Source organism: Neopsephotus bourkii, unplaced genomic scaffold, assembly GCF_033783945.1.
Source record: "Neopsephotus bourkii isolate Nb327-2 ecotype Australia unplaced genomic scaffold, CSIRO-AGI_Nbou_v1 NB_1615, whole genome shotgun sequence".
NCBI lineage: Eukaryota > Metazoa > Chordata > Aves > Psittaciformes > Psittacidae > Neopsephotus > Neopsephotus bourkii.
Genome location: NW_026902090.1, coordinates 3,239,461 through 3,265,086, shown reverse-complemented (window position 1 = coordinate 3,265,086; position 25,626 = coordinate 3,239,461). Strand labels below are relative to the sequence as shown.

At 39.4% G+C, this 25,626-nt stretch overlaps 1 protein-coding gene across 1 annotated transcript in view; it reads right to left on the bottom strand.

Annotated features, from left to right (window-relative positions):
* Positions 1-483: 483 nt before the first annotated feature.
* CFAP58 (cilia and flagella associated protein 58) overlaps positions 484-25,626 on the bottom strand; it is a 61,128-nt gene continuing 35,985 nt past the window's right edge. The window contains exons 16-19 of the mRNA XM_061372390.1: positions 25,096-25,200; positions 8,243-8,362; positions 6,584-6,717; positions 484-1,701 (exon numbers count right to left, since the gene is read on the bottom strand). Coding sequence (XP_061228374.1) covers positions 1,581-1,701; positions 6,584-6,717; positions 8,243-8,362; positions 25,096-25,200 — 480 coding nt within the window. The 3' untranslated portion in view covers positions 484-1,580. The remainder of the gene's footprint in view (positions 1,702-6,583; positions 6,718-8,242; positions 8,363-25,095; positions 25,201-25,626) is intronic.

Here is a 25,626-nt window from a genome sequence, read left to right as displayed (position 1 = left end):
GTGTAATAAAAAGTCGCTTCTATACAGTATGATGGTATTCTGGGAGTCTAACTGTGCCTCTCATTCATGTGCATTAATAAATGTGACTTTGATGATTTATTTGAGTGCAAATTACTTCACAGTATCAGTAAGCGTAGCAGAGTCCAGCTTCAGGCTGGGTACCGTTAACAAATATAATCTTTTAAAAGCTTCAGTAAAACCTACTTGGGATCCCATCAAACTCAAGTGCCCGTGTCAGTTATTCTCAATTATTCTAACTATAAGGACATGTCAGGTACACCAAAGATGCAATTCAGACAGCATGACTGTCCTAAAATGATAACTTTAGCATAATGCACTTGACAGTGAAAAAGCAATAATAGCTATTTTGGGAACAAAAGAAAAACACAATGGATCTGATGACTAAGTGTTCTGGTCCCCAGTGTAAAAGCAAAGTAGATCCCTGCCGTATTTAACTTGATTCCTTTGAATTAAACACTTCCATTAAAAGTCTCCCACAGTAGCTTTAATATTTAATTATGTATTCCACCAAAGGAAAGAACAAAATCTTTGCAAAGGCTTTTTTTTATATGCATGTGAAATATTTATCAGCATATCTCTTTGGACAAGTATTTTTATCCCCCAGGCTGGGAAAAAGCTTCCGTGTACAAATCAGTTTCAAAACATTTTATTCTATAGCTTGGAAGTTTTCTATACTTCAGCACCTCATGCCGTGACTTTGTTATTTCACTTGTTAATGAATGGTAATTAAATCTCTTTTGGCTGAAAAGGTTGGAGGGCTCCTGCTGCATTACAAAAACAATTTCTGAAAGTTACAAAAATGCCCAAGTGTCTAGAAATTAAAGAGTGAAGTTTGCCGTGTTCTGAGTCCAAGTTTGAATCACTCAGAAGGGTTTATGTGGGAAAACAGCGCATCCCAGTCAGTGTGTGCAGTCTCCCCAGTTGAACAGACATAATTATGCCACTTTGTGTCTACCAGAGTAAATAGAATCGTATTCTTAATAATGCACAATGTGGCTGCGAACTTCCTTGATCTTACTAACTGTAGCAAACACTGGATAAACCCTATTATATACTACCTGCACAAAGAACTGCTACATGTGTACATCTAAGTAAAGACTTGTTAATTTTGCATTTGCTCAGCAGGGCTTGAAACATCAGCTTATTAATTTTGATTCTTTTCTGTTTTCTCTTTTTTTTCAGGTGCTTTCAGTCCGAAGATAAATGGAGTGCTTACAATAGAGGCAGAGAAAGGGGAAATAACTACATATTAAGGCATTTTGTGATGTTACAGTGCTAAATAAAGACACAGTATTGAAGAAGTGTGTGCATGGTCTCCATTATTAAGTTACACCAGTGTAAGCTTCCGCTGGCATTATAAAAGCAGACTTGGTCCACAGTTTTTAAACCAAAACCATGTTTATTCTACTATAAAATACCTTTTACTGAAAGCAATACATGGATTTTAGAGAGAAAGTTGATTCTGAAATTCTTTTAAAAGTACAGTTTCTCAAACAATCCAACACAAATAGAGTTTAGCAAAACATGGGGAATGGGAATGTGGTGAGATGAGTCCGTTCCTACGTTGTAAGTTTGGGAAGAGGTCCGCTGAGTGCAAAGCCTGCTCCGATGAAGCGAGGAGCATCAGACCTATTGTGTGGAAGCTTTGGCTCCTTTTCAGTCAAGAGTCGTTCCTTCTCCCTTTAAATAGAAACAAAGAAAAGGAAAACACATCTTTCATTCTGTAGCCCTTTGCAAACCAAGGAAATCTGCATCCTCCAAAGTCATTTTCATGCCATCACATATCAAGAGATCATTAAAAAATTGTTGATTAAAGCCTGTTGGGCTAAACTGCCAAGACTAGGTGTCTGTTTGGATCTAATTACAAGCTTACTGATGCTTTTTGGAACTACTAGAAATTAGAAATAAATGAGCTCTTTACCTGCTACTTCCCAAAATGGTCAGAGCACCTCATTAGAGCAAGTTTGTATATGAGCTCGGTGACTTCAGACTCCTAATCACCATCCCATTCTAGCAAGTATATGCTTGTTTTCAAACAAACAGTTACATTCATCAAAGGCACAATGGGGAGATACTTTTTCTTTGTTGAATTTTAATGAATAAATAGTGTTGTCTGTCTTCATATTTTAACAGAGTTCTAGTGATAATTACCCTGCCTGTGACACTGGCAGAAAACTAACAACATGCTGTGGGTGCACTGATAGGCCCAGGAATTTTCTCCATCAGAGGATCCAGGGGTGGTTAAATGGCCTTAGGAGGAGGGAACAAGGGTTAGCTGTTTTCACTCTTATGAGACTGGGGATGTAAAAACAGAAGAACAAATAGGAAGGGCACTAGTTCACATTTACTGTGATATACCTGGAGGTTTCAGAGAAAGGTCTTGAGACATTATAATTAACCAACTGAAGCTTTATGAAGTCCTAGTTTATCTAAACAGCAGAGGTCTCAAGGCTTTACAAAGAAGCTTGATGCCACTACTTTTATTTTAGTCTTTGAGACTGAGACATAAGCGTGAGTGCAACCACGCTTTGGCCAAATGTAGCTTTGTCATATCAGTACCCTTTCTCGGGCCCCACTACAGGAAAAGAAAACACTTTCTGGAATTAATACTTTCCTCTTTGTCCCTAAATAACTGTGTCAGGAGAGGAGGAAGTTCAGAGAAACACTGTAGGATGACTAGTCATGCTTCCTTTTCCAAATTTTACCCATATGGAGGTGGGAGAATAGGCAAAAGATGGCACAGTTGAACTTAACCATGACAACCATTTATAGCTGGTTTTAATTGTATCACTGTGGCACTAATGGATGTGCCAGCTGACAGCTCTAAAATCTAACATGCTATGTTTAGATGGCTCATCCCATCTCACTATTGCGCTTCCAACTTTGGGAAGATAAAATGATCCAGAGTCCATGTCACTCCTTCCCATGGAGACAGCCAACAGATGTGCTCATTTGTATGGAATATTCTACGCAGCTGGCTACTGTAATATATTATGCAGAATTAATGTGCAAGCAGCCACGTGCAAAAGCTTCGAGTTACTACTGACATCCCTCAGTGCAGTTATTTACTTAAATAGGACCACAGGATCAGGTCTCTGGTATGGTTTTAGGCTCCATATTTTCTCACCAATCCTTATCAACATCAAACTGGAACCCTGGTGTCAGAAGTAAGTAGAATAAGTAGTGAAGCAGAAAGGGTGCAAGAAGCAGAAGGAGAGAATGGAAAGAGTAAGAGAAAGAAAGCCTAAGACACCTGGGAAATACTACATTCAGAATCAGAGAGCAGAAAAAGAGGATTTCAAATTCACAACCAAAATCTTAAACATTGGATTTTCAGCTTGAACACAAAGCTAAATTCCTGTTGTCACTCATTATATTCCTTCAGCATCCCATGGAAAGCTGCATTAGGTCAGTATCAAGACTTTAAATCACAAACCACAATTGTCTTGTGCAAATCAATAAAAGCTTTTGATGATACCTTTGTGTGAGGTTATCTGAGAGCATTAATTCTCTTACATACCAGGGTAGTCAATAATGCTATTAATGCTATTGTCCTGACAGAATCCTCTTTTTATTAGCAAACCCAGCCACATCTATTTCAGACACGATGTTAACATTAGCCAGCATGATAGAAATCAAGTCAGTGGGTTTGTGTCAGCTGGGATTTACAGCAACCTGAGACTGTAGGAATCATATGGCCCTGGCTCTTTGGCCAGCATGTACACCCCAAACAGTGCCTATTCAGACCAGCCTAAGGCGGGTATAATGTGGAAAGGAATGGCTATATGTCAGGGATGAAGCACTCCTTCAGAAGGATTTGGCTGTACAACAGTCACTCTGTATTGCAGAAAGCAAAGGACACATCATGCAAAATTGACAGTTTGGAGAAGGAAGGCTGCACAACAAGGTTGTTTCCTTTGCACTGTTGCTGGGCAACACGAAACGCAGCCTGGAGATTAGAGAAGCTGCAGTTATCCAGGACTGATATGCTCAGTTATGCCTTGGGGTGTGCATATCCTTCAGAGCAGGATGCAGTTCAACAAGTTTGACTGGAGAACAACACAGTGAGGGACAGAGGAGAGGAGAGCAAAGCCCAGCACCTGACTATGTCTGCCACAAACACAATAGTAGTGCAAGGCAGGGCAAGTCAGCACCGTGCCGGTAGCTTCTGAGCTTGAGATGGAAACTATGAGGTGCTATCATCCTGTGGAAGCGCCACTCACAGAACGTGCATTCAAAACATGTATGTCACAAAGACACCATGCTCACCAGGCTACAGCCATGCCTGACCACAAGAACAACAAGCCTCACTAATGGCAGATATTTATCCTGAACCTACAAACAGCGTTATGATTTCAGCACTAATTGACCTACAACACGAAATTCCATTCACTGTGCATGATTAACAGACCCAAGTTCAGTCACCATCACCTCACACACTGTTTTTGTTTTACTTTAAAGCAGTTACGCCCCTAAGAGTTATTGGGATTTTTCAATAGTTATGACAGGAATCAATTCTAGGTACAATGTAACAACACAAGATGGGTGAATTTCTTCTCATCTGATGAACAGAAAGAAACCTGATGCCAGAGTCCAAAATGGAAACATTAAAACTATTGTGAAGAGGATACTTAGCTGCTGGAAATGGATTATCAGGCATTATGGTGGCCTCACATATTGATCCTAAAGCTCCAGGAAAGCCATTAGCACTGCACAATTCTTGCTAATTCCAAACATTAAGGTAACATTATGCAATTTTCAGATAGACACATGTCACTGTTTGTCACTGACAATTTCGCTAATTTAGTGATCAAAATTGTTTGCTGGCTGGAATATGATTAAGGGAAAAAAGATACAGGCAGCTTTGAATCATATTCAGCAACACAGAGAATTGTTGGCTTTTGTGTGTGAGGAAGGGACAGGCTGAGGATGGAAAGGGGTGGAAAGATAAAAAGCATATACAGAAAAACTTGGTAACAGATCATGTCATGTAACTGCAGAAATCTAATTAAGAAACTCTTTAAAAGTAAAATTCAATCACTCCACTTTCAGAAGTCACAAAGAGTTTTGGTGTCCCAGCTTGGGGACTGTTATGAGAATAGTCTCATCTCTCAGACTGTACAGATTAGGTCACTTTATTGTACCAGAAACTGGGCAACTAGGATCCTCGTTATTTGCTTTTAATCAAGAGGAGCAGCTGAATGCTCAGTTGCGGATTGAGAGAAGCAGGGACGTGCCATCAAATTGCTACTGGTTAAGGAGAGTCAACAGCTACATACAGGACAGTTCTTAGGCTCTGCCATCAAAAGGGTAAGACATCTGACATCTGATCTTCATCAATCACATAGTGGGATCAAGCGCATCCTCAGCAAGTCTGCAGACAACACCAAGATGAGTGGTATGGTTGACACACCTGAGGGATGGGATGCCATCCAGAGGGACCTGAACAAGCTCGAGAAGTAGGCCCATGTGAATCTCATGAGGCTGAACAAGGCCAAGTACAAGATCCTGCACATAGGTCAAGGCAACCCCCAGTATCAATACAGACTGGAGAATGAAGGCATTGAGAGCAGCCCTGAGGGGAAGGACTTGGGGGTACTAGTGGACGAAAAGCTGGACATGAGCTGGCAATGTATGCTCACAGCCCAGGAAGCCAACTGTATACTGGGTTCCATCAAAATAAGTGTGACCAGCAGGTTTAGGGAGGTGATTCCACCCCTTTACTCTGCTCTCGTAAGACCCCACCTGGAGTACTGCATCCGGCTCTGGAGTCCTCAGCACAGGGCAGACATGGACCTGTTAGGGGTGGGTCCAGAAAATGGCCACAAATAGGATCAGAGGGATGGAACATCTCTCCTATGAAGACAGACTGAGAGATTTGGGGTTGTTCAGTTTGGAGAAGAGAAGGTTCTGGGGAGATCTTATTGCAGCCTTTCAGTACTTAAAGGGGGCTTATAAGAAGGACATTTTAGCAGAGCCTGTTACTGTTGGACAAGGGGTAACTGTTTTAAACTAAAAGAGTGTAGGTTTAGAGTAAGTTGTAAGAAAGAAATTTTTTACAATGAGGATAGTAAAATACTGGAACAGGTTGCCCAGAGAGGTGGCAGATGCCCCATCCCCAGAAACATTTAAGGTCAGGCCAGATGGGGCTCTGAGCAACCTGGTCTAGTTGAAGATATCCTGGCTTATTGTAGGGGAGACTCAGTTAAAGATGACCTTCAAAAGTCCCTTCCAACCCAAACTATTCTACAATTCTATGATTCAACATTGGAGACCAGACACTAATCTGTGTCCTCTGGGCACCATCGGTATGAATAATTTAACTGGACTGCAGAACAGGTCAGCAACATCTCTCCTGGATGTTCTTGTCCAGGCCATAGATCATGATAAATCTAGACCAGACTGAAGTAATATGAAGGATAATACTCAGGAAAATTAGGCAATAATATTATATCACCTCAGTCAAATTTGGCCATGTTCCAATCAGAAGGGTAAAGCAGGATCTAAATAAAAATCTAGTTTATGCAAAAGCTGTGTAGACAAAACTGTTATTTTCCCATACTTGGCCTGTTGCTCCTTGCGTTTCTGAGCCAGATATTTCTTTTTCACATTCATAAGCTCATTGCCAAGACTTTCAATTTTCTGTTTGTATTCCTGGTTCTGTGATTCACGCATATTCAATTCTGAGGACAGAACCTAACAAACAAAAGGCAAAAAGCAGGAACAGGAGCTGTTAGTTTCATTTACACATAAGTTAGTACTTTTACAAGCACTTTTCCCATTCACATTGGATAATATAAGAAATCACCATTCTGTACCACATCTCATTTTCTATCACGTTATTTCACTTGATCACCTCTTCTCACCTAAGGATAATTTACAAAATTAAGCCTATGCCATTTAACAACAATAAAACATGTAAAATATGCTCCAAACATTAGGGGTACGGTATTAATACACACGTTAGCTTTCAATGTTCTGGCATACAAATGTGGGTGAAAACCTCAACTGAAGATCTTATAAATAAAGCACATATTTATTTAATAATAATAATAATAATTGGTTTTATCACCGGTATCCACTTGATTATATGAAGTAATTCAATCCACACGGGCAAAGTAGTGGTAGGTACTGCAAATATGAATACAATGCCACTTTCACATGAATCAGCAAACTTTAAAGAAAGTAGGAAGATGTCTAGTGTGTTTTCCTTCTTTAAGAAGAATAGCTTGACCTGGCACTACAAAATGGCATGCATGCCAGTACACTAGAGCATACTGTGCCTGAAATACACAGTAGCAGTTGACTGCATTAAGGACAAATGGGAACCGTATGGAAAACTTGAAATCACATTCAGCTTAGCAAAATTTTGGCTTCTATTTTACATTTTCTACATTGTTTTTCTTCTCCATGGAAAGCTAAGATTTGCATAACAGCCTCTTTGTTTCCTAAGGGCCCATCTGCTGCTGCATTTTTTTCCTCATGGTTAGTATAGACGTGATTATGATGCAGTGAACAGGAGATGATGACTTCAACAATGAGAGGAGCAGTAGAAGTAGATGAACTCCTGGGGAGACTGATCTTTCATGCAGGCAGGAACAAGGGAAGATCAGCTTATTCTATCAAAAAATCACTTTTTAATATCATGCTTTCAAAGTTTTCCACAAGATACCTTCAGCAGGAAATCCTCCTTTCTAATGACAAAGGGTTAAGACAGGTTACTCCTGTCATCTGTTTAAAAGTTGCAAGCCTAATATGCACATGCATATTGCAAGAGAAATAACAAGAGTTAAAGACTGGATTCCAAATATATCCCCACTAGTTTGTTAAAAGGAAAACAAAATGGCTTTGATTTGCTTATTAAAGATCTTAAAAGTTTAAGAAAAGGGAAGGAGAATAAGCTTAATGGAAAACTGCTAGTGTCCCAGAATGCCCATGCTCAAAAAGCATTTACAGAATCGTGATGCATGCTCGTATCCTAATAGGACTTTCCCTCTATTTTAATGGAACAAACTAGCATAATGTGAAAAAAAATTTCCTCTACTGCTATTGATTTTTCCTTGGGGAGATGCAGCATTAACCTTATTCTCCTGATCTAATACACTAAGGCATGCACACTGTTCATCAAAAACCTTCCTGAGGCCCTGCTCCCCAGGATCAGTGGTGAAGTCATTCTGCACTCCTGGCAGCCCCCCAACCAGAGACAGAGGGCATCTCTTACTTTCAGCTGCTTGGTCTTCTCTTGGAGAGTGTGCCTGTAGTGTTGCAACTGTTCTGCAGCTTCAGGCCCAGGCTGCCGGGCTAAGATGTGCTTCAATTCCCCATACAGTTTCTCCTTTTCCTAAGAAAAAGGGAAGAGGGAAAGGTCTTATAAAATTACTATAGAATCAGCACAACCTGTGATGAAATAAACCTCACTGAAAAATGCAACTTAGGAAGACATCTGCAGAAACAAATCTGCCTGTGTGTCAGTCTTTCTCACTAGCCATAAGGTATTTAAAGTTGTTGTGATAGCAGTGGGAGAGCTCATTAAGAGAAACATCCAACTACTTTGAGCCACAAATGAAATACTCTTAAACACTGTCATCAGTGAGCACTCTCTGCCACAGAGAATATAAAACAGTCGCTGGAGGAGTATCCAGGGATGGAAAATTAATTACTAGTAACTGTGCACATTGCAATCTCTATTCTTATGAGCCACATTGCCTTACATTAAAGATCATAGCTTCACCAAACAGGATGTAAGCAGGCTATAGAAATGTCAGGGAAAGACTGTACAAAAGAATAACTTCTTCCAAAGGAAATCCTGCAAAGCACGTGTACACGCACATGCACACACATACACATATATATATAACACCTTTCATTTTAACCGCAGGGGCTCTGGGAAAGGGAAAGAAAGTATAAACACCAGCAACTATGACTAACACAATTACCACCAAGTAATTTTTCTTTGTCACATGTCTCTTCTTCCTTCACATTGGAACAGTATACTTGTGGGAGCTGGATATAGCCGTGCCTGAACAGAAACCACACCACGGACCCACTTATAGCTTTACGTACTGAAATGCTGCTTCAACTGTGCTTTGAGCATGTACTTGGTTTTAGTCTGAGGAATAAAGCTCTGAACAAAACCACCTTCATAACTTTGCACATTACAAGATTTTCAGTATCTGCCCTGTCAGACTAAGATTTTTATTATTATTTAACATTATTTAGCAAGATCCCATCCTTGTCTGGTACCCGGAGAGCTGGAATTAAAAAGGACGGTTATTTGACTGGAAGTCAGACTTGCAGACAAACAATTTAACTGAAGCAGACAAAAATGGCAAGTGGGAGGTAGGACAGGTGATTATTTACTCGGACTCTGACAAAACCCCATTTTGCTGTCTTTTTTATAAGCTCTGTCTATGACTCTTACCACAGAATTCTTTCATGGGGAATGTGGGAAAAGGTGCCACCACATCACCTAGAACTGCTACACGTGGCCTTGCTGAGTGGTTGAGTCAGGTTTTTCAGAAGTGTCTCGTCACTTTGAAGATGATGTAAAATTATAAGGGTCCAGTCTTCAAGACTTCAAGAAGCTCAAAGGTTTTAGACCTCAGCATGTTCTGAAAACTACGCATTACAATGGTCACAAGCTGGGACCCAAAAATGGAAGCACTTCAATTCATAAATTACTCTTGCAAGCATTGCCCTTAAACTCTGAATTTTACTGAGGAGAAGTTCCTTATAAATGAAGTTGCTTACAGGTTTTCTTTGGAAAAATCAAAACCTCCTGAGACCTGGACTGAAATTTGCATAGTGGTAAAAATTGAGAATTCATTCTCAGTAGAGAGCTGTTACGTCACTACAAGGGGTTTCCACTACCACCTTTTCCTTCTGAGGAAAACAAGATTATACTGCAAGTTAAAAACAACGGCAAAAGAAAAATAGGCCCTGTCAAAATCTGGCCAGCCAGTATTAACATTCCACCCCTGAATGTATCACAGATTTGTATTTTGGAAGAGCGTAATGGTAATTTGGATAAATATGGAGCAGTTGATGGATTGAAGGTCTTGTGTGCAATTGTTTTCCGATTTATTTCTCTCCTAAACCTCTACAAGGGCCAACCAAGCTCTTCAAACATTGTGCAATGGTGTGTATAATAACCTCATTTAGAGACAAAGTGTGCAATTCTATTATGAGGAGAATCTATCTTATTCTCGGACAGCAACAGAGACTCATTAGCTGTCCGATGTATATTGTCTTCATAATCTAACAGAGGCAGAACCAGCTGTCTTATAATGCATATCCTGTCCTTCTTTGCTAAGCGCTGTCCATCTCTTTTACATCTACTCAATTAATTTGTCACTGGATTAGAAGCACCATATGTCAGCAAAACATTAAAAGAAAAACCTGGCTACTTCTTTCCTCATCAGCAGAAGTTTGCATTCACAGGTTGGCATTTCTATAATTTCTGACATTTTACCCCAGGATGAGAAAAATAATTTAAAAAAATCAACTGATTTCAATTAATTTGAAAACAGCAATGATGAACGTATCTAAGTCACTCACAAGGTACATTTGAAACTACTACCAAAAATGCATTGCTTATAGCAGCTACTTTTATCTTTACACATAAGAAACCAGAAATGCCCCGGGGGGGGGGGGGGGGGGGGACAGCACAAATTAATAAAGCAAAATTTTAGTTTCTACCTATATTCAAGAGACAGACAAGATGTGCAATGTGTATTACACAGGGATACCTTACAAATAGCCAGCTACCAGCATAGAACATGCTGAAAGACCAGTAGGGTTTACCGACTCGTGAGTTGTATTCAAAATATCTTTCAGCTGTAGTGCATAATATCCCCAGAAGATGGAGCTACGTTTTGGTGGGGGATTTGGGGGGAACAAGTAAAATACCTGTACATTCCTTTAAATGTCTGAGAACCTAATGGGGCCAGACAAGAGAAGGCATCCTCACACTGTCAAGAAAATCATAAGTCAGCAGTGATAATCATCAGTGTAACACTAATTTAAAGAGGGTAAGCTGATCTGTTTGATGCCTATTGTAAGTCAGTTAACACTATTTTGTCAAAGTAGAAGTCAGTAAGCTTTTATTTCTGTTGGTGCCTGCACAGATGATGTTGGAGAAAAAAGCTACCTGAAATCCTACACCTGTTGGAATAAGTCAATCCACTGCAGCATGTGTAAGATTGACCCCCAACCACCTTCCCTCACACTCCCCTCCGTCGTTGTGCCTAGCTGCAATCACAACAAACATCTTGCCAGTGTTACATGTTCTTGAGATGAATAGAACTTAAAAGTCATAAACATACTGTGAGGCACTACTCTTCTTGAGGTGGTGAAGGAAGATCCATCAGATCCCTCCATAACTCCATGCTGTTAAGCCTTCACCAGTAAGAGTAATGTACATGTCTTCAGATCAGGTCTAGGCCACTACCAAAGCTTTTTTATGTGATCTTTTCCATTGCAAAATTCCCATGGAATTCAGGAGGTGTTTGATTGTAGGACCAAATCCATAATGTCAACCAGCTTTATTGGTTTATGACATAGAAACTAAGACAAGCCACTGGTGGAGAGACGAGAGCACATTCATCTTGTGCATGCAGGGCACACTGGGAGACTCAGATTGAGGGTTACAGTCAAGTTTCAGGCATACCAAAGAGAATTTCAGCACCTCTGTGTATACCTGCTGTAAAAATTGTGTAAACAAAACTCCGCATTATTTTTAGAACAGCCCTTCTTGCCTTAGATTTGTTTTCCAGGGGAGCTCCAAGGAGCACACACACCTGCCTTTAGGCTTGGCCATGACAATAACTCTCTGCATCCCTAAGCCTCTCAGCCATTAATTCAGGGGAAGGTGGGGGTGAGTGGTGCTTTCCCCTAAATTTACGTAGCTGCTGTCTCAGCCAGAATCTGGAGTTCTCCCAGTCTGCAAGCTCGACAGCAAACTGAGAAACATAATTTTCTTCTGCAGGAGACTGGCTGGTGTTTGGCAAATTTCAATCAATTCTTCCGGATTCAGTGGTCGCAAGTTGGCTCAGTCTACAGCAAGAAGATTCACTTTGCCAGCATAATCCTGCTTCAAAAGAAACTATTGTTGCCAACTAGCACACAGCATATTTTGCTCAGTTTTCCCTGTCAGAGGGACTATCAACACCATTAGATGCATTCCCAAAGTGATACCAAAGCATTTCACTGCTTTGACAAGGAGTGGGAAGCAGTCACCAATGCTGGGATAGACCAGTGCACCTGGTATTAGCTCTAAAGATGTGACTCCATTTTATGTCATCTTATCCCTCACCATGACACCAGGGAACTCTTGAAATGACCCATCTTGTTAGTTAGCCCAGGGTATCATGCTGAGCCGGAGACGATGAATGACTGTACATTTAATGAAGATGCATTCACACCAGAAACAGGCCACAAAGTCCCGGCTTCCTCATTTTTATCAGCTTGTCTTTCCAAGTAGATAATTCAACAAATTTACCTGGCTTAGCAGCACATCAGCAGCCTTCTTCACCAGACCCACAAAAATCCTACTGTGCACCAAAAGCTTTCTATCACACATATTATTAAAAACACACACACAAAAATCCCAAAGCCTCTGACTCAGAGTAAATTTCATTTATGTTAGTGCCTTTCTCCAGCAATTGAGCTAAAGAAAAAACCCAACAAGGTAAAGATGTAAAGCAAAAGTGTGCAGTGTAGTGTAGGGTTGCAAACCCCAGCATATTTGACCTAGCTAAAAATCCTTATTTTAATTAGTAAGGTGGAGAAAGCAACATCATAACCATGTAAACAGACTACAGTTTCTCCTGGTTTGATGAGGCAGTCAGTCAATGTGCCACAGGGGGGTTTCTTGTTTATTGACATTATAACCAAAATGTCACCACTAAGCTGAACTCCAGAGCCATTTTGTTTACGATGCCATGCAGCAGCAGAGCATCCTTAAGGGGTTGTGATCCCTTTTCAGAAGTGTTAAACAGGACACTGAAATATGGCTTAAATACATAAATAGACACACACATCTAGTCATAGTCATTTTACCTGCATAAGCTGCATGCTTATTTGTGTGTATGTGTATACCTGTTGTCCCAGGACATCTATAATTAAAAGTTTTATGAGGAAAAAATTAGCATATGGTAACCTTCATGAATTTTAAAACAATAGAAGATTGTTGCCTCCAGCACTATGAGAAATGTGCAGGGTAAACTTTCTCAATGAAGACTCTTCAAAAGCTTCTGCTCTTTCTTGTGTATTCTATATCCATCAGCAAACACCTTTGCAAGCATGCAGTTCCCTAGGACATCTTATATTTCATCATCTAGACCCTCCTTTAACTGTCCAATGTGATATTTCTATTGGGGAAATTAATTCAGGTTTGAATCAGAGCACTGAAGCCCTTTCACAATGTGTCAACACTAACAACACATGAGACACTTTGGGTTTTCTTGTTAATATGCTGCTACCAACTTGAAGGAAAGGCTGGGATAATCTCCCCATCTTTGGTGAAATTTGCACCAATGTAGATGGACTTAAATTAAACCTAACGACATACCCCTCCATTTGATATTAATGCTCCTCAAGAGTTAATCCATTTCCTTTGGCACAGAGCAGACTGCACTGAATTGACTGCCATTTTCCAAACAACTTAATGAGAGAGGAAAAAACACCTTGGAGCACCTTTTAAGGTCTTCACCCTTGACTCTTTTTTTGTAACAACAAGAGCTGAATGCTGCATTATTACCATCTTCCAGGAACAACAAAGTACAAACATTTCCAGCTAAAGTGCAATTGCAATTTATTATTATTCTTTTATTATTATTGCTAGGTATTGTGCTTTTTTTTCTCCAAAGGAAAAACAAATAGGTTACATATCCTCCCCTCCTTCAGCTTCTGAACTCTGACACGCAAGGATAAAAATCTATCAGAAGAAAAAGGCATGGATGCCTCTTGCTGACATAACAGCTGCAATTCCCTTTTTACTACTGATAGCACACGAGTTTATAAAATCATTATCCAGAGTAGCTCATTTAGTCACAGCTTTTATAGTTTACATTACAGAAGATGACCAATTAATTATCCCCTGCGCTTCTATGTGTGTGAACAAAAACACACATGTACTTATATACACACAAAAGAGAGCTTTTCCTTGAAGGTGAGAATTACCCTTGACAGGTCATGGATTGATGTAAATATTCCATCCATTTCCACTCTGCCTGCAGCTTGACAGTTGGGCTGAAGAGAGCTCTAAATAAACCTTTGTTTCACATTCTACTAGCAGCTTGTCTTAAAGTGTCCTGGAGGAGATTCAGAGGTTGATATGATTCTTATCAATAAGGAATCTAAATATTCTAAATAAATAAGTCTACAAACAGCGGGGAACCTTTTACTGGCTAATAATTACTACATACAGGGTTTCAAGCCAAATGTAGGCTATTTGACTTAAAACCTCTGTATTTAAACATCAGTGTAACAGCATGCATTTTAGCTATTCAATAACCATTTAGATTTTAAAAGTATCAGATGAATCAAATGAGAATTATCACAGCTTTGCTACTAATGATTAGCTGCTCCTGCAGGTGGAGGACTGTGTTAGGGATTCCCAGCAGACCCAACTTCTGCTCTCACTTCTGACTGATCTGACAGATGACCTCAAAGGGTCAGAGTAACTGCAGAGCTGCTTCTAGAAATACCTATCTTTACGTTAGGTACCTACATCACTTTAATCACCTGCTTGACTCAGATCTTTAGATTTCCCTGGAAGATGAGAGCACTTAACTTCAAGTCCTTTCATGTTCTAGAATTGCTGCCTCTGAACAGCTGTCTCAAAGTCAAGCCACCACTTAAACCTACAAATATCTTACAAGGCAGTAAAGCCTACATACATCTTTCTGACATGATAGTAGAGTTTGCCTGCATATGCCAAGTACCTCAGGGAAGAAAGAGTAGTCTCCTGTCACCTTTTGGAACCTATTAAGAAATAACAGTATATCTAAGAAACACATATGGCAATTCAGAAATCATGAATGTTTCAACATACGGCTTCATTCAGACTCGCTATAATTAGAGCTGACCCTCTGCTATCCTTTGAGGGGTTCTGTTTCAGCTCCCCTTGCCTGTTTCTTAAAATTCAAATGAACAGAAACAGGACTAAAGGAAGGGGAAAGAGAGTGAATCCTAATGTAAAGACAACTGCTGTGCTGAAGTGTGCCATCCCCTGTTTTATATTACAGCTAAATCTAATAAGACAGGCACAGGAAGACTTGAGCTCTGAGTTTAGAGGATGTAGAGCAACTGGCAGAGTCCCCACAGTGCTTGGCTCCTGTGCACTCCACAGCTTGTGTCTGGTTGTCTCAGAGTGAAGAACGGAGGAACAGAGTTCTTCCTATGCATGTTTGTGTCCTCATGTGTCCAATTTTAAGCTACTTTTTAAAACACAATAAAAAACAACACAGTGACTCTAACTGCACCCTCTCACTGCCCTAAAACAGCCTTAACCTGCTGCATCTTTCTGCATGTGTTTTCTCAACAAGGGCACCATTCACACCCTTATAAGAATAAAAATAAATTATCCAAAATAGATAAAATATAGTCTGTTGCTGTGGAATGTCTTTTTTGTTGTTGCTGCTGTTGTTGTTGGGTTTTGTTGTTAAAGTTGCAACCACCATATGAAATAACAATCCATCACTGAAAGGGCTGCTGTAGATTGTGCATATCTTGGTGCTGAAGGAAGAGCAGAACACCCTTGCCTCAATGGAATAACGCCTGCCAAAGGGTATACCTGAATAATAAAGATTTGCAGCTGGCTCTGGGCCACACTATGTAATATAGGCTTGCAAATGTACTGCTACATTGCTGCTGCACTCCTCCAGTATTTTAACTTCTCTAGCAGCTCCTGGATGGCTGACAGTATCGGATTGCTAACAGCACTGCAAAGCTTGTGCATTTCAATGTATTCAGTCAGCACAGCGAGTCATTTATTTTCCCTTAACAAGATAACTGGTTGATTAATATACTTTACCCTGGGGTGCATGGCAGATTTATTTCCTTCCCAGATACATGCTGAATGCAGGAATGAGGAGCAAACAAGTTTGCTTTTCGTTATTTGTTATTTACTGGAACCACTCCTGAACTTTTTACTCTAGCTTTATTCTAGCAAATTATCATTGAGGCTAATTGCAATTTTGACCAAGTAAGAACTTTAGGAATGGGCCATTTTATGGGTCATATCCATGCTCAAGGTTTCTTGGCTCAAACTAGATATAATGCATTTGAATAAAATACTTTGGTGATCACTGTTCCTGTTTTTCTCATGCAGATTGCAGATGACCCTGATGTACCCTGGGTACTCACGTGGCCTCCTCCTGTCAGTATCTGAATGTAATTAAATCTTTAATGTACTTATGCTGAAGTACTTCTTCAGTGCTCCTACTCTTATCCTACAAGGGGTCTGGACACGAACAGTCGCTACATGAATTTGCCGAAGTTCACTAAAACTCCTGGAAGGTACACAGACATGAAGCTCACTCTCCCAAGCTCCCAGGACCACCACACTGAATAAGCCAATACATCTGCTCCTTGCTTTTCAGAAACACCAGGACAAGAAAAGTCACAACCATAAACCAGAGTACACTTCAAGACAACTATCTTGCATGCTAAAATTCATGAACTAGGAGTACCTGTACTGGAATGAAGGAAATGGCCTTCATCAATAAAGGATGGTATTTGTGTCATTAAATCAATCTTGCATGATGTACAGGGATGGCATCTGAGGACCCAACTAGAGATCACTTCCAGATTCAAACTCAAGTAAATGTATCAATTCTCCTAAAAAACTTCAAAACCAGATTAAGCATTCATCTACATTTGCCACCTACAAACCCCGGGGGACTTCTACTCCACCTGCAACTACTTCATCTTTGTAAATGTCATCTGAATATTTCTTTACTAAAACACCATTATAGCAGATAATGGTGCAGGACCCCTAAAGTTGTTTCGATCTATTTTCCTCGTATTTCTCAAATAAATTTGCACCTTGCTTCTATCCAGAACCATCTAACACAGGAAATCTGTTTTGTTTCAGGGCAATGTAGTTCCACAGAGATTCAGTGAGATTTAAACTCTTTCACTAAGAAAATTTTCCCCAAAAAAATTTTTGATCGCTAAATAATCTGCTTTGCTTCCCATTCCCAGTGTCAGAAACACTTTTAATGGAAAATTATTTTTCTACCCTAAGGAGTAGTCTACTAAACCTGATTAAAGTGATCAGTACTTTTCCTATGTGGTTTTTCAGAACCCTGTTTAAACAAACATACCCTAAACAAACAAAAAAAACCCTAAAAAGGCTATTTTTCTGAGAAGACTTTATTCTCTTCCAGTTGAATTGCATCAAATGTGGGAGGAGGGAAAGAATGTAAATGTCAGCGTGTTTTTAAGAGCAGTTTATCATGCTGTAAACCTTCTATAGCATAGAACATCTTCTAATTCTAGATGAACTGAGATTAGAAGGGCTAAAATAAACTAATGCGCCAAGAAGCATATTTATAATATACAGAAATAGAAATCAACTCCTTTCTGAGGAGAGCTAGGGCAAGAACTGAACATTCCCCAGATTCCCATTGAATTCTTAAGGCGTACTTGAAATTTTCAGTTAGATATATAGACCCTCAATAGACCCTTTACACAGGTGAATCATATCTTTCCTGTTTATGAGATGTGATTACTTATCGCATCATCACAGGATTGCACTGAGAATTAACACAATGATCCTACAATTTGCTCAGTGTGAGTGGTTCTAACCTACTCAAAGAACCCTACTGGATATGCAATCAGTTTAAAAAGAAATCAATAATTGAATTAATTCAATGAATTGGAAAAATAATATCCATGTCAGAACAAAATTGCATAGGAAATCATCATGCCAGGCATAAGATCTCTAAATGACACTAATCCTTCAACTTAATACCAGCACTAAAATACAAAACATTTCCACCTACACTCAAAGACCCCAGTCAAAGCTCTAGTTCAGCAATGAACATTTCAAGTACAATAAAAGCAAAATAAAAGGGCAGTACAACCAGGAGCGAGCCTCAAAAAGTACTCCTGAAGGATGAATCAATGCAGTAAGTACCTCGATATGTCACTCCATAATACATTGGAGACCCCAGTTCAAATCAGATTCAAGGCACTGAAATCAATTCAATGGCACTAACTCAGTAAACTGTTGTGCATCAAAATATTGTGCTGATAATTAGATATTTTTTGTTATCACTAGATAGAGCTAGTTACAGCCAGAGTTTACGGAAATACATTAGTTTTTCATTTGAAAAAAGAACAGAGAATCTCTTTGGAGTCCAATTCTAAATCAAGGCAATTCTTACAGCATGCTTTTGACACACCAGTGTCTAAATCTGCATGGCACAGGGGAAGTAAACTTTTTCTTCATGATTCATACCCAGCTGAAAGCCAAAAAGTAAATGTTAGGCCTGAGTCCTTACTGTATTTCTCATTCCTATATTCCAATATAAATTCTTTGAAGTTCTGGCCACCAATTTACAAATGGAATCATAGACTCAAAACCCACACTCCAGCAGGTACTGTTTTCTCTTTTCCTCTTCCTTAAGATCTGCAACAACCCTCAGATTTTTATGAGGACAGGAAAGAATTTTTCTGCCTTTTTTTCACCATGTCAGGAGCCATTTGATCAATGTTTAGAAGTCTTGCCAGCTTCGCTTTCTCAGTGGTGCAATTTCTTTGTGCTGACATGGCTATGCCAGCTACTTGCTATACAATTAGATGCAATTATACTGGCAAGAAAATATTCTGCCATTCAAGAGCTGGTATAAGCTAAATCAGAAAAATGGCCTTTTTTTGTGAGTAGGAATGGTACTTCTAAGCATAGAAAAGGCCTCAGGCTCAATATACTCACCCCTTTAATTGAGGGCTGAGAGAACCACTAGCTTCAGCTGCAAGGTAGGGCACTAATCCAGTGCTTCCAGAGGAAGTCAAATCCTCCAGGAAACAGAGAGAGAAAAGAGCCAAGTCCCAGTGAAGTATTAAAAGCCAGGAAAAAAAAAAAAATTCCCTTTTCATTTTGGATGGAAAAATCCCTTCAAAAGGTTGACTTTATATATAAATGATAAAGGAGCAGTAAAGAAAGGATTGTATTTTGGCAGTGGATTTTGCAGTTCACCTGTAAGTTTCAGTATGTACAAAGCACACTCCCAAACTACCTCTGCTAAAATCTCTCTAAAGGCAAGATGACAGAGAAACAATAACGGGCAGGTCAAAAGAGACTCTTAGGGATTCTACAGTCATTAGCTTCCTGAAGTGAATTGCAGTTATTTTTATGAAAATAGACAATTCTACCATAAGAAAAAAAATCTCCAACTCTATCTACCCTACATGCAACACGGAAGTAGGTTATACTGTCAAATCCAAGCAGAATCTATGCTCAGTACCAAAACCATATAAATGCCACATTTGAGTGCATAAAGTAAATCTCAACTATTTTGAAGATGTACAGATAAAACCTAAATTAAAACTGAACAGGGCCTCAAGATTACCAAAATAAAAGCAGGTAATAGGAGAATATTCTCCTCTTTTCCCTAGCAGGATGTCTGATGAACAAAACTCTCTTACTCGGCATTTGAGCACACTTTTTTGTATTACATGCTGTATTATGGAAGTTACATGAGCACTGTGAGAGCAATGAAAAGCCTAGCAGAAGCATGCTTCATGAAACTGCCAAGCTAGTGAAAGAAATTACTTCCAGAAGGATGAGGCTCTCATAAACTGGGCTGAAAAAAATGAAATAAGATTGAAAAAAATAGTATTTTTAAATAATAAATGACCAGATTTTTTGTAATAACAACTACATGGAAGCAAATCCCAGTGCTCCTGTGTTAGCTGGGAGAAAACTTTAATTCCAGTAGCTGCCAGGCTGCAAAAACCCACATGGTAACATGCTGTTCTAAAGCAGATTTCCTTATGAAACTATAGTACCAGCTCTGAGAAATAAAGGTGGTTATCTATATGTTCAGAGATTATAGCAACAAACAGCTCAAACTGGACAGAACAGCTCTACTACCAAGTTAGCATAAATGCCATAAAACATCTGCCTATTTTGAGTGTTCAGCTAGGTATTGTTACTACTGAAGTGAGTCATGTCTCTACTATATTCATTCACACACCACTGTAAGAGTGGAAATTATTTTATTCCCTTTTTTCTTGCTGTGCAAAAGCTATGGAACATGCCCAAGGTCGCAGAGAAAGTCTCTTTTGCTCTCTCCTCCGTGTATCTCGCAAAACCCAAAATGAAACTCTACCAATAAATACTGGAGACAGCAGCACCCCCTCTACTCCTACTCTCTGTCAGTGGGACCATCAGCTCTTTGGGGGGACTGAAATCTTGTCTCAATACAAAGGACATGTGGGTGCCATCTCACTGTAATCTCTGAGTCAGATATATGAGCTAATCATGCCTTTTGCCCTTGCACTCTTTGAAACTATGAGCTCAAGATGCTAACAGTCTGGGAGCATCACATCCTGACTGCCTGGTCCTGCACACTGAATGCTGACAACTTAAAACAATGGTGATTAAAAATATATACATACAGAAAACCAGTCCTTTTGTTACTACGTGCAAGGCTTAAATGAAACACATTTGCCTTTGCCTCCCTTCACAAATAATCTTGGTTGCACATCTCTTTCACCGTTATGAACAATTTTCTGAGATGACTGACAACGGAGGTAACTGACATGTAATGTGAATCTTCCCACTGTTATGCATTCTAGACGTGCAGCTGAATAAAATTCTGCTCAGTCAGACATAAAATCAAATTAGAGTAGTTCACTCTGAAGAGAAAGAACTAAATTTGAAACAAATAAAGCAGTGCATAATTCACTTTTAATGGGATAAGTTTCTAAAACCCCACTAATCATAATCCTAACAAGGTAATCCATTACATTGTGAGTTTACCACATCCCTGTTCAGTATGCAGTAGAGCTTCAGGCACATGAGGGATTTGCCCCACATGCAAAGTGAGCAAGTATATTTTTTCTTTGCAGCGGGAAGTTGCTCAGCAGAGCACCTCTGTTTATTACTAATTATACCTTATGGACATACAACACGTTTTGTTCATATCACATGTGTTCCCAAACATCTTCACCCCTCATTGAAAATCCTTGGCTACCATAGAGTGTATTTCTCCACAAAATCCGCCAGTATTAACCAGCAGCTTAGAAAAAGAACCAAAAAAAATGCTGTATCTTAACTGCACAGATTCAGAAGGAAGGTAATGACTCAAAACATGGAAGCTGGATAACCCTGAGGTAACATTTCCTGTGTGTGGCAAAAATGCCTTTGCATTCTTATTGACCATAAGTATTCAAGACCTTTGGTCTGGACCTGATTTTTAAGACAGCGTTTTTCATCAGCACAGCAGCTCACAACTGTGAGAACGCCCGAGTTAAAGTAGAAAGCATGACTGCCTGCTTTGCAGCTACCCTTCAAAGTCTCAGGGTGTCCACACTTATTTGGTGTATGAGAGCTGATAGGTTATAACCTAAGATGCTGTGGCTACAGGGCACAGATAAATCAGAAACAAGAAAAGAGTTTAATAGTTTCTGTAACGTGGGATATCTTTCTATGCTTTATTAAAGTGTTCAACTCTGAAAAGTCATTCTAAAAGACCAACATTCGGCATGTTGCATATTCAATGCCTCTCAGATAATGTTTCACACAAAAAATGTGCCCTGCTGACATGTTAAAAGATATTTTTGTATGGGATTTTAGAGTCAAGCTGGGTTCTTTCTGTACTGTCAGCAACCAAAATTTTCTGACTGAAACATAGTGAATCTTTTAATCACATAGCAGGGATTGTAGCAAGCTTTTCCAGCTGCATCATTTCTAAAGAAAGAACTAACAGGTGAGAAATACTGAAAAACCTAATAAAAAGGATATAATCAAATACACATCAGGAGCAGGTAAAGTAAGCAGACACTTTTCTACATGAATCTATATACTGTAATCCTTTGCAAAAATTTCCATTTATATATCCAGCTCATCCTGAAACACTGTTCCCTGCATAAACCAGCCTTATTTAAAAAGAGCATTAACAACAACAACAACAAAAAAAGTCAGGAGACAGAACTACAGTGTATGGAATTATTTTTTCTTTACACAAACGTTACAGCTCTGCATGAGGATGCCGCAAGGTGAATACCCTATAAATCAAACTGCAGGTTGCTGACACTGGGCTCAACCATTATCAGACATGGGTTATTTCTAAATTCCAAGGGTGTTTTTAATACCCGATATTCAACCCACACAGGTTTTTTGCACTCCATTTTATTACTACATTTTGATGTGAGGGAATTTAAGTTACATAATATGCATACATAGAAATCATGGACACAGGCACTCAAAAGCTTCACCTTCAACAGATATCCTATTTGCCAGCATGATGGCCACACACACATAAAAATGGTTGGGCATGGCAAGCAAGAGATTAAGATCATTTTAAAGTAGATACATACAATTGCTATGCCCTCGCCATAGGGCAAGATGTGGATAAAGGTGGCTCAGAGTGAGGAGATGTGATTTTGCAAGCAAACTCAATATGGGAAAGCAGTTCTCTGAGCTAGGAAGTTCATGTCCTACAGTCATCTGGCTCTAAATACAGGGGATGTTACACCAACTCTGCACAGGGCAAGTCATCAGCAATTTGCCTACCCCTGCAAGTGAGCAGAGACTGAACTGAACTGAGCTAACTTCAAGGAGAGACCTGTAAAAAAACAGATACTGAATGCCTTTAAACATGAGAGGATTTAAAAAAGGGGGGCGGAGTGGGAATAAGAAAATCATAATTAAACCTTATGGACGAGCAATGCCTTATCACTGACTGTTGTATAGACCACACGAAAAACTCACTAGCCAAAATGAATTATATTGATGGGACAAAAATTAAAAATTCCAGAAATGGCAGCTAAACTGCTGCATTTTCCCACAATCCTAAATTTCAGTCAGGATCACAGCCTACACTGTCTATTGAATAAGGAAACACTGCCCAGAAGGAGGTCTGGTGAAGCAACCCTCCTGCTGTGTACAGCTCAGTTCCCTCTGTAAAGTTAACATTACTGCTCTCCATTCATTTCCTGCTGCTGGAGGTGCTGGAGCATGATAGCATCATTTTCATAAACTGTTAGTGAGGATTTTGCCTTAGTGAGCATCAGAATATCACTTTACGAAACAGATATTATCATAATACCAAGGAAAACCTGTCCAAAGAGTAATAAAATGACTTGTACAAGGTTATCCAGGCACAGCAGAAGAAGCCTAGATAGGACACTTAACCTGCAGCTCCTAAACCAATGACCTATCCAGTAGGAAACCCCTTTGAGGAAATAAGCTGGGGGATCCAGCTCCATCTATGGTTACCTTTCCTTACCCACACCCTCCTACGAAAAAGCTCTCTCTCAGTCATTGTGGAGGACTCAAAAACACTGTGGCAAAACAGAAAAGAGATCAGAAATGTTGATGATAAAGCCCTAAACAGAATGTAGAGCATGGTATTTTGGCCTTCTCTTTACTGTCAGTCACTCTGAGGGAGATTTTCATTTCAGCATTGTTGCACAGGAAATAGGTGCCTGCTAAGGAATTCATTAACAATTCTAGCTGTAAGAATTAAATTTCATATTGCCAAACTCTGACTTAATTCTAGGAAAACAGAAAAAAAACACCCAAAGCCAAAAAAATAGTAGAGTTGCCTTAGAAAGACTGCTGCATAGACAGATTGTGCCAATGGCTAGTATAGTAAGAGGCTCAGGTACCTATCATTTCAAAGATTTTCTTGGGCAGGCAATTTAATACTTCTACATCTCAGTTCTTCATTTCTAAATAAGGACAATAACTAAATTGAAGCACACTAAGGATAAGGCAAGATACGCAATACAGACTACATAAAAATCTAACAGAACTGGATTTGTGCATGGGTATAACAGTAAATTTGAAGCTATTTTTGCTACATTTTGTTTAAGCCTACAAACTATTTCACTGACAGCATTTCAGTGCGCAGCAGGGCTATGCAGCAAAGATTAAATTTTTCCAAGCAAAGGCATAATACACCATACATTACCTTCAAGCGAAATTGCAGATCCATTTTTTCCTACAAAACAATAAAGAAAGAGAGACAAACCCAGCCTTGATAACATCTGCTGAGCTGCTTCTCAAAACACAAGGGAGATTCAGGTCACATTTGACTCTTCATTGAACAACACCCAACACAGACTTCAAGACTATTAGGGTATTAAAGACTGAGATGTTAAAATCATACCTAGAGGTGGCAAACTAGCTATCCCTACAGTCACTAGGGGAAAGGAGATAAATTTCACAGTTCTACACCTATGTTGAAGCCCAAAGGTGGTCCTTTTTTGTCATATTTAATAGCAAGGTTTGCACTACAGGAATATAGTCTCTCCTTGATTCTACAACATAAATCTCACTGGGAGCACTGGGGTTAGGGGACATCAGACACAGTTAAAAAAGATAAACTATCACAAAAACTATTTTTTGGCAAAGTTCAGCATGAAGACCTTGAAGATGAACATGGGCCAGTCAGCAGCATATCTAAATCACACAAACTCAGTAGTGTCACTTCTGCCAAAAGCCAAGCTAAGCACAAATGTTACAAGCAAGGATTTTCCTTCATGTTCCAGTCGTAACAGGAATGTTCAAAAGGACAGAAAAGCCTTTCCAAAGGTCTAACACTGACTTGAAGACTAATCTATTACATGAATAAAGTAATCTTTTTTTTTTTCCTGGATGTTTTTTTTTTCCCTAAAAGTTGTCCAGGTAACAGTAACCAGACTATAAAAATCAGCTAATCAGATGCTATTTGTTCTCTTTCAGTGAGTCAGTGCTGCCATCTAAAGCTACCTAAAAGGCATGCAAAAGAAACGCATCTAAATAACAGTCAGGAAGCACACCTGAGTAAACAGAGAATGCAGGGTAAGTCGAATGTGTTAATAAGATACAACAAAACAATAATGCTGCAGTACCTGAAGGAGCAATTCTTTCTCTATCACTTCACCTGTCTTGGCGATAAGCTGCTTCTGTAGTCTTTGTATTTTCTCAATCAGCTCATAGGTACTTGGGTCAGTGGCCTAGATAAGAGCAAAGCAGTTTCAAAAACTGTAAGTTATAATAACAATAAATAACAAGTTATTGTTTCTCACTCGCAAATTAAAACCATAATATCTAAGTGTTCAAAAGTGACAAATATGAAAGGCGGAGGGCAGTGCTGATTATTGTTTTAAATGACAAGTATACAAGCAGTCCTGAAACTGGAAGCTTTGCCTCTTGAAGATCAGTTGGAGCATGTTTATGTTTAACACTGTTACCCTCCTGAAACCTCCTCAAAACACCGAAAAATAATAAATAATTCTGTGAAGAAAAGCCAGCAAAGCTTACTTTCCCACCACTTTCTATCTTCTTGTTGGATCCTTTAATGAAGAGCAAACTCTGAATGAAGCTTTTCCCCACTCAGGGATTCACAACACCTCTCCCAAGTGGTTTCTCCTTTCTCATGT